Below are 10600 nucleotides of genomic sequence, written 5' to 3' on the forward strand. Positions count from 1 at the left end.
ATTTTTTTTATTGCGTCCTTAAATCTTTCAATGATTTATTTGTTATTACCATGGTAAGCATTATTTAAAATTCTTTTTGTCAAGTATATAAATTTTTGAATACCATTTTAATAGTTTACTCTATTAATTTACTATGGTGAACTGGTGATCACTTATTTTTCAATTTATTAAGAAGAGATATAAAAATATCATCATTAGGAAAAGCATGAAAAAAAGGGAAAGAATTTGAAAATGTTATAATATGAATGTTCATAATTTAATGATTCATGACCTTCGTTAATCATTCAAATTCATCTTGGGTGGCTTAAATTTTCAAAGGTAGGTGGTTTAAAACTTTAAATTTTTAAAGGTGGACTAAACATTAATAATGTTGAAGATAGGTTCACAAGCCCTAAGACACGACGGAAAAGAAAAACAAAAGCAAACATATATTTGTGCTCTGGTAAACAATATATGTGCATATAACAGCTAATATATTATTGAGTATAATATAAATTTTCAATTATAATAAAATACATATATTAAAGAATATTAATATTAAAGTTTTTAAATTTCATTTCTCTATTTTATAATTATTCTATCTTCTCTATTTATTTTTGAATAAAGTATCGTTTTTGTATTCAACGTTTGGAGTAAGTCTTAAAGTTGTTTCTAACGTTTGAATTGTCCTATTTAAGTTCCTAAATTGAAATGATTTTGAAACGTTAAGCACTTAAATAGGACGAACACGTTGGGAACAAAAACGATACATATAAATAAATTTTAATTTTATTCTTCAATAACATTAATTTTTTACGGTACATAATTATTCCATTATTTTTTAATCACATCTAAGTAAATTACACTTAATCATATTAATTTTATTCTAAATAATTTTTTTTTATAATTTTACTCTTAAAAATTTTTATTCATCATAAAATGTTTGTAGAGTGACTAGTACATAAACTTGTAGGAAAAAAATGATACATATACAATAAAGTAATGTAATTTCTGGTCATTTTATAAATATTTCATGATGAGTAAAAATCTTTAAGAGTAAAATTATAAAAAAAATATTTAGAATCAAAGTAATGTGATTAAAAAATAATTGAATAACTATGTACAGTAAAAGATTAATATTAGTGAAGGATAAAATTAAAATTTATTTTTATGTATCGTTTTTGTCTCCAATGTTTTCGTCCTATTTAAGTCTCTAATGTTTCAAAATCGTCTCAATTTTGTCCCGTCGTCAATTCTGTTAACAGATTCCTAACGGTAGGACAACATTGAGTCAATTTTGAAACGTTACGGACTTAAATAAAACGATTCAAATGTTATGGACAACTTTGAGACTTATCCCAAACGTTGGAACAAAAAAATACTTTACTCTTTATTTTACAATAGAAAATACATCAAAGTAGTTCTCAAAATATATATAAAAAGAGTTTTATACCTACATTGAATCATTTATTGTCGTATTAAAAAAGATAAATTTTTCTTCGCATATAAGCGTTTTACCTATACAAGTCATATAAGTCTATATATTCTATTTCACATCAGACGTGCCTCTTATAGCACGTCGATTTCACGCGCTTCATAATTTAACAGATTTTTCAATCAACGCGTGCACGCTTCTATCTTTCGTTATCGTCATCACCAATACCACTTCCTCCTTCTCCTCTTTCTCATTCTTTTTTCATTGAAATTTTTTCTCCTCATTCCTTTTCCTCCTTCTCCTTCTTATCTTGTTGTTGAAAATAATGAATAATTCAAGTTCAGATTATCAATTGCACAAAAACAAAATTGATTATTGTTTTGAATCCAATCAAATAGCTGAGGTATGGTTTGATTCTAGTTAATTTTTCGTTAGTAGTTTATGATCCTGTAGATGAATAATGTTTCATCGTTGATGGTTTGAATTGAATGTAATGTAAAAGTTCTGCATTGAAGAAAATATTTTTCTGTATTTGCATTAAATTTGGGTGTAACACGAAGATATTTGGGTGTATTCTTTAAGAATTTTTAGTGTATGTGTGCTGATAAATTCTGTATAATTCAAAACTCTTCTTCTCTCTCTTTCTCATCTTCTGCTGCTTATTATTCTTCTTCTTTTTTTTATCATCATTATCATCATCTTTTTTTTTTCTTATTCAACTTTTTTTTGTTTTATATTCTCAATTTTCTTCTTGTTTTAATCTTTTAACAATAATAAAAACAAAAAATCAAATAAAAAAGAAGAAGAAACATATAATGGTACAAAATTACTTGAAAGATGATGAACTTACATTCATTCAACTAAAAGAAAGAAAGAAATAAGGAAAAAAAGAAGAAAAAATTTAGTATTAGAGGAAATATTTTTTTATATTTGTAGCAAATTTGGGCGTAGCACGAAGATATTTGGGTGTATTATTTACAAATTTTCGGTGTTTGTGTGCTGATAAATTCTGCATAATTCAAAACTCTTCCTCTTTCTCCTTTTCATCTTCTACTGCTTCTTCTTCTTTTTTTCCATCATCATTGCCATCTTCTTCTTCTTTTTTTCTTATTCAAATTTTCCTTTTTGTTTTACCTTCTCAAGTTTTTTCTTATTTTACTCTCTCACCAGTACCACCACCTCCTCCTCCTCTTTTTTCTCCTTCTTTTTTTCATTGGAATTTCTTCTCCTCCTTCTTTTTTTTCCTTCTCCTCCATCATCAGTTATCTCGCTGTTGAAGATAATGAATAATTCAAGTTCAGATTGTCAATTGAATTAGAACGAAATTGATTATTTTGAATCCAATCAAGTGGTTGAGGAGTGGTTTGATTCTAGTTAATATTTTCGTTAGTAGTTTATGCTTCTGTAGGTAAATAATGTTGTTTTTATTTGTGAAAATTATTGTTCATCATTGATGGTTTGAATTGAATGTAATGTAAAAGTTCTGCATTAAAGAAAATATTTTTCTGTATTTGGGTGTAACACGAAGATATTTGGGTGTATTGTTTAAGAATTTTCGGTGTACGTGTGCTAATAAGTTCTGCATAATTCAAAACTCTTTTTCTCCATCCTCCTCATCTTTTGCTGCTTCTTCTTCTTTTTTTCATCATCATCTTTTTTTTCTTATTTATCTTTTTTTCTTGTTTTATCTTCTCAAGTTTCTTCTTGTTTTACTCTTTTAACAAGAATAAAAACAAAAAAATCAAATAAAGAAGAAGAAGAAACACATAATGGTATAAAATTACTTAGAAAATGATGAACTTACATTTGTTCAACTAAAAGAAAAAAAGAAATGAGGAAAAAAAGAACAAAAAAATGCAGCATTAGAGAAAATACTTTTTTGTATTACAGCAAATTTGGGTGTAACACGAAGATATTTGGGTGTATTGTTTAAGAATTTTCGGTATATGTGTAACAACCCAGACCTCTGTAACAGCCCAAACCACCCGCTAGCACGATATTGTCCACTTTGACACACAAGGCCTCACGGTTTTTGCCTTTGATGATAGGGATGATATCAGAAACCCCCACACTCACTCGTCAAAATGCGTCATGATAGGGAGATGTATCCACACCTTTATAAGGCATGCTTCGTTCCCATTTCCAACCGATGTGGGACCTTACAATCCACCCCCTAAGGAAGTCCAGCACCCACGCTGGCACATCGATTCGGGTTCCGACTCTGATACCATCTAAATGTAACACCCCAATTACCCTAAATTGTACCTTTAGCCGTAAAGTAAAGGTTAATCAGATGTTACGACAAGGAAGTCCAGCACCCACGCTGGCACATCGATCCGGGTTCCCACTTTGATACCATCTGTAACAGCCGAGACCATCCGCTAGCACGATATTGTCCGCTTTGGCACACAAGGCCTCACGGTTTTGCCTTTGACAATAAGGATGGTAGCCGAAACCCCCACACTCACTCATCAAAATGCGTCATGCTAGGAAGAGGTATCCACACTCTTATAAGGCATGCTGTTACAGATAGTATCAGAGATAGAACCCGGATCGATGTGCCAGCGAGGGCACTGGGCTCCCTTAGGGGTGAATTGTAAGATCCCACATCGGTTGGGGAGGGGAACGAAGTATGCCTTATAAGAGTGTGGATACCTCTTCCTAGCATGACGCGTTTTGACGAGTGAGTATGGGGGGTTTCGACTATCATCCCTATCGTCAAAGGTAAAACCGTGAGGCCTTGTGTGCCAAAGCGGACAATATTGTGCTAGCGGGTGGTTTGGGCTGTTACAGATGGTATCAGAGGTAAAGCCCGGATCGATATGCCAGTGAGGGCGCTGGGCTCCCTTAGAGGGGTGAATTGTAAGGTCCCACATCGGTTGGGGATGAGAACGAAGCATGCCTTATAAGGGTGCAAAACCGTGAGGCCTTGTGTGTCAAAGTGGACAATATTGTGCTAGCGGGTGGTTTGGACTGTTACAATATGTGTGCTGATAAGTTCTGCATAATTTAAAACTCTTCCTCTTTTTTCTCCTCATCTTCTGCTGCTTCTTCTTCTTCATCTTCTTATTTCATATTATCATAATTCTTCTTGGGAGGAAAAAATCAAACAAAGAAGAAAAAACACATAATGTTGCAAAATCAATAGAAAGAGAAGGAGGAAAAAAAATGTAGCAACAACAACAATAATAAAAAAATGACGATAAAAATGAAACACACAAAGTAAAAGGAGGAGAAGCGGAAAGAAGAAGAAAGATGAGAAAGAGGAGGAGGAGGAACGCGAAGCGCGCTATAGAAACAGTTGAGTAGCGCGTGTTAGCACGCTTATATGAGTGAGCGTCCTTTTTGTAGGTTTGGCCCAATTTATATGACTTGTAAACTAAAATGACTTGTATATGTAGTACTTCTCAAAAAAATTAGTTTTTAAAGTTATTATTCAAAAATTTATCCAAATAAATGAATCTCATTAGATGACAAATTTATCAAAAGATAAAGTACATTTTTTTCCTAATATTTACAATTCTTTTTAAAAATATCCTTAACATTTAGTTGCATTCAATTTTATTTTTAATATTTTTTATTTTTATCAAAATTTTGTCTAGATGTTAATTTTATATGAAATATTAGAGAAAAAAATTAAAAATTTTGAGGAATAGTTTTCATACAAATTGAAAACGTTAAGAACAAATTAAATAAATCGAAAATATTAAGAACAAAATTAAATAAAATTAAATGTTAAAAAATATTTTTAAAAAAATCACAGATATTAAAGAAAACAAATATACTTTGTCTTATATCAAAATAAATCTTACATTGATAAATTAAAAAGACAAAATACAAAGATTATAACCATAGTTTAAGAACCAGTGTGACTATTTTACAATTGATGATAATTACAGATAGTCTAGTAAGCAATTATACAATAAGTCTAATTTTTCAACTTACTCTCACTTTTCCTATATTTTCTTAATTAAAAAAAAGACCTCTTAAACTAGTCGCAAAATAAAGGGTATAATATAAGAAAAAGTACTAAAGAATTTAATTCACAGATTTAATTAATTTATTTTTAAAATAAAAATATCAAAACTTTTATCTTTTCAATGTTTTTGAAAAAACTTTTATTCAAATTTTTTTTTTAATTATTAAAAAGATAAATTGATAAATTAAAAATTTTAATAATTATTCATAATATAATCTCTTACGGGTCTTTTTTTTATAATATTTTTCAATTTAACAGATTAAAAATTAATCTATCCTAAAATTAGATTTCTATTTAAGAATTTGTAATTAGTTAAGAGTCAAACATCTAATACTTAAAAAAAATAAGTAAATATCTATCTTGTCCTTGACTTTTTTTTTTAGAGACAAAACATACCTTAATCATCCCAAAATCTCAACCACACTTCCATCCATTTATAAAATTTTATAAATCGAGCTCTATTTTCAGTTGATAAACAGTGACTTATTTGATGTATCCGTTGAAATTTGATGTACCATATCAAGTGACATGTGTCAATACCAATTTGTTAAAGGGATTAAAAGCTCAATCATCAAAAAAATAAAAATAAAAATAAAAAATTCTCATCTTCTTCTCTTTTTCCCTTCTTTCGTCTTTTCTTCTTCTTTTTCTTCTTTCTCTTCAGGCACCATCATCTCCATCACCATCATTATCGAATTTCACCTTCACGACCATCACCATAGCACCACCATCGCCAAATCCTCTCTTTTCTTCTTCCTCTTCTTTTTTTATTCTTCCATCATGTCATCTCAAAAACTACCATCTTCTCCCTCTGTTTTGGCACCAGCAGCCACCACCACCGTGGTTCCCTCTTCTTATTCTCCCCAATTTTTTCCGGTGTCACCAATATCCTCGCCGTCTTCATAGCCTTTCGCGCCACTACTATCGCCGCTCCCTTCTCTAAATGGCTTCTATTCGCCAATTTTATCTATCTCTCCCTCATAATAGTGATATATTTTCAATTTTTACACCTTAAATCATAAGACAAATTATCATAACTCTAACTATTTGCCTATTACATCTATTTTCACACTAATAAAAGAAAATAGAAAGAACAAATCATAATATAGTTAAAGAGAATCTAACTTAGAAACACGGGCGAAACAGTCAAATAGGACAACTAGTAGTGGCAAAAACAAAAGAGGACACAGGGCGATAAACGAAGTAGACAGAGAAACCAGAGGCAGATACAAAAGCACAGACACAAAAGGCGAACTAATTCTCTCTTTTCTGATCTCTCTTGAAAGCCAATATAACTGTTTGAGTTTGAGGCAAGGGGGAGTTGAAATACAGATAAGGAGAAAAAAAGGGGAGAAGAGAAAGGTAGCAATAGCAAGAGTCGAAGGTAGTTAGGGTTTTAAGTTTTGACGAGGGATTTTTAGTTCCTTTAACAAATTAGTATTAGAGTGAAGTACCAACCCAGTCCCTGTCCATTTTTAAGAATGACAACGCGACCCCTCAAAATAAAATCGATCCACTTCGGTCCCTGTCCCCTGATTCCGTCACACAACGTGGTCCCTGTGGGTATTTTTTCGTCAACTCTAAATGAAAAATGCCGACGTGTCAGGTTCAGAAATGGATAGGGGTCTAATTGTCTCTAAATTTAAATTGGTTAGAGGTTTATTTGTTCTTATAATTTTTTAAATAATATTTTTTAAATTATTTTTTTATTCATTATATTAATATTTTTTTCCAATAAATTATTAAATATATAGTATAATAAGTACAAATTAATTAATAAATTATTCAGATTTAAAAACATCATTTATTATGAAACTAAATAAATAATTCTCAAATATAATTTTTACATATATAAATAATAAACATTAAAATTCAGCTAATACATTAATAATAATAACCATATGATATATTATTAGTATTATGATTTAGATAATTTTTCACAATAAAGTGAAAACTAACGAACACATTATTTGATATATAGTAAAATATTTTTGAGTAATAACAAATTTAATTTTTTAGCTCTTTAAACTAAATTAATAAATCTATTTGATATCCTTGTACTAAAATACACTATGAGCAAGCTACTAATACTAAATAAAATAATTAAAATATATAACCTTTAATGAAATAATTAAATACTAATTGAAATAATTCTATTTTTCATCTCTTTAATTAAATTTTAATATACTTAAAATTTTAATTAATCTATATTATTCTTATATTAATAAATCTTTATCAATCTATAACCTTATGACCATATGTATTATTAATAGATTAATAATATTATTGATATTTTAAATTTGTTGAGTTTATAAATGGTCTCTATAATATATATATATATATATAAAATATTTTAATTATTTCATTTAGTATTAATAGTTTACTCATAGTGTATTTTAGTACAAAAATATCAAATAGAATTATTAATTTAGTTTAAAGAGATAAAAATTAAATTTGTTATTACTTACAAATATTTTACTATATATCAAATAATGTGTTCATTAGTTTTTACTTTATCGTGGAAAAATATCTAGATCATAATGCTAATAACATATCATAGGGTTATTATTATTAATGTATTAACTGAATTTTAATGTTTGTTATTTATATATTTAAAAATTATATTTGAGAATTATTTATTTAGTTTCATAATAAATGATATTTTTTAATTTGAATAATTTATTGATTAGTTTGTACTTATTATACTATATATTTAATAATTTATTGGAAAAAGAATATTAATATAATGAAAAAAATATTATTTAGAGAATTATAAGGACAAATAAATTCCTAATCAATTTAAATTTAGAGACAATTAGACCCTGTCCATTTCTGAACCTGACACGTCAGCATTTTTCGTTCAGAGTTGACGGAAAAATACTCACAAAGACCGCGTTGTGTGACGAAACCAGGGGATAGGAATCGAAGTGGATCAATTTTATTTTGAGGAGTCGCGTTACCATTCTTAAAAATGGACAGGAGTTGGGTTGATACTTCACTCTTAATATTAATATCTAGCACCTCATGGTATACATTAGATGGGCACCCATTTATTAACCGAGAATAGAAGTCAATTTGTATAATTTTATAGATGTATGGGGTTTAATTGAAGTTTTGCGAGATTAAAGTGCGTTTTTGTGTTTGCTTAGGTGTTATTAAATTGATAAAAAAATATTTTTTAATTAAAAAAAGATATTTTTTATTTTTTTTGTGTGTTTGGCAAATTTCTAATAAAAAAATAAAAGTATTAAAAAAATAAAAGAAATATCTTTTTTTAAGAAGTTAATCACTTTTACCTTCATAAAAAATTCTTTTAAAAAATTATTATTTAAATTTTTTTAATAATAACATTCAAACAAATTCTTTATCTCTCCAAAAAAGATAAAAAATCAAATAAAATATTTATTTTTAAAAAGTAATAAACTAATGACTAAACTAAACTAAGATAGTTATCTCCCACGGTCTATCTTGAGAGAGTTATCCAACGTTAACAGCAACCCAAACGAGAAGAAGTGGGCCATGCGTTCATCTTCCATCTTCGCCTCAGCTATAAAAACCCACACACGAAACAACAATAATACACCGTCCAAAAAAAAGAAATTACAATAACACGTTTCGTATCGTTTTTCGTTTTGCCCTTTGTTCAAGCCAACTTCGTTCTCTATTTCTCTGTTCACAAACAAATAAAAGTATAAAACTCTTATTTTCCCTTCTTCCGTCACACTTTCCTGCTTTTCGATCCTTCTAGCCACCATGATTCCAGGTCAGAAAAATTCCTTCTCCATGCTTTCGTCTATGCAGTTATTTTTAACAACTATCATCATCATCATTATTATTATTTGTTTTTTTTTCTACTTTTTGTTTTTAATTGTTTGCTGTGCGTTTGTAATCGGTGTGATTTAGGGTTTTAGTGTTACCGTGTTTGGGTAATATACCAAATGGAATGAAAATCTGTGTTCATCGGTGATGTTTTAACTGGATATAGGGATTTGAGCTCGATTTATTTGTTTTTTTTTGGACGAGTTACTGAGTGTCATATATTCGTTGGACTAGGCATCACTGTTTTTTTAGTATTTTTTAAAATGTTTTTGTGGTTTGTTTATTATTATTGTTTTGTATTCCTTGGTGTATTGTGATTGTGTGAACCTTGGGCTGTGGAGATGTAGCTGCATTTAGCTTCTTTTGAAGTCAATCTGTTTCCTAGGAATAGTGACAGTAATCTATGCTGGCACATTGCACCTGCTGTATAGTTGTTTTTAAAGTAGAAAATGCATTGTCTTACATCTCTTGAAGACTGCAGGCTATGAGCGGAAATTGTATTCTGTGGATGACTACGTAGGTCTTGGTTTTTCCATAAGATTTGAAATTCTGTTTACCACTATTATTGATTATTGCTTCATCAATTGTTGTTTTGTCTCCTCACATCATGCTTTACGTATATTTTATTATACTTCTCACTACCAAAAGTAAATATTTGTCTGCAGTTAGTGTAAAATGGCAAAAGGAGCTTTTCAAAGATGTAGAAATTGATACTACCCAGCCTCCTTATGTTTTTAAGTGCCAATTGTATGATCTAACTGGGGTACCTCCTGAAAGACAAAAAATTATGGTCAAGGGTGGTCTGTTAAAGGTTAGTATATGAATGTTAGATTGTGACCAAACCAAACTGATGCTGAAGCCTGAATATGCTAAATCTTTTTTTGCTTAAGTTGACTTTGAATAGATCTTGTGAAAGTATATCTACTATAAGTTGGAATGGAGTTGTTTTTGAACTCCCTTTTTGTTCCTTTATTTCCTTTTGTAATGCAGGATGATGCTGATTGGTCAACATTAGGAGTGAAAGAGGTTAGTGGTGCTGTAATGTAATTTTTAGTACTATTCAACCATTTTTTATGCTGCTTTTATCTGAAATTAGCTACATGATCTATTTTCGCAGGGACAAAAGTTAATGATGATGGGTACAGCAGATGAAATTATTAAGTCTCCAGAGAAGGGAACTGTTTTTGTTGAAGATCTTCCTGAAGAAGAACAAGTAGTTGCTGTTGTAAGTTTAAGCTGTTTTTGTCTATACTCTATGTTTATGAATGGAGGAATGCTTGTGTTTGTTAATAGTTTAGCTCTAAATCCTCTTAATATCAGCCATTTATAAAACTGTGTGTATTGTTTGCCAATAGCGCCTTCATCTTCAATTTGTTTATGACAATAGT

At 29.4% G+C, this 10600-nt stretch overlaps 1 protein-coding gene across 1 annotated transcript in view; it reads left to right on the top strand.

Annotated features, from left to right (window-relative positions):
* The first annotated feature begins 8962 nt into the window (after positions 1-8962).
* The window catches only part of LOC107464208 (ubiquitin carboxyl-terminal hydrolase 6), a 7600-nt gene continuing 5962 nt past the window's right edge, over positions 8963-10600 (top strand). Inside the window, exons 1-4 of the mRNA XM_016083136.3 lie at positions 8963-9156; positions 9878-10023; positions 10203-10238; positions 10330-10437. Of these exons, the coding sequence (XP_015938622.1) occupies positions 9147-9156; positions 9878-10023; positions 10203-10238; positions 10330-10437 (300 nt within the window). The 5' untranslated portion in view covers positions 8963-9146. The remainder of the gene's footprint in view (positions 9157-9877; positions 10024-10202; positions 10239-10329; positions 10438-10600) is intronic.

The sequence above is a fragment of the Arachis duranensis genome, chromosome 9, assembly GCF_000817695.3.
Source record: "Arachis duranensis cultivar V14167 chromosome 9, aradu.V14167.gnm2.J7QH, whole genome shotgun sequence".
Taxonomy (NCBI): Eukaryota; Viridiplantae; Streptophyta; class Magnoliopsida; order Fabales; family Fabaceae; genus Arachis; species Arachis duranensis.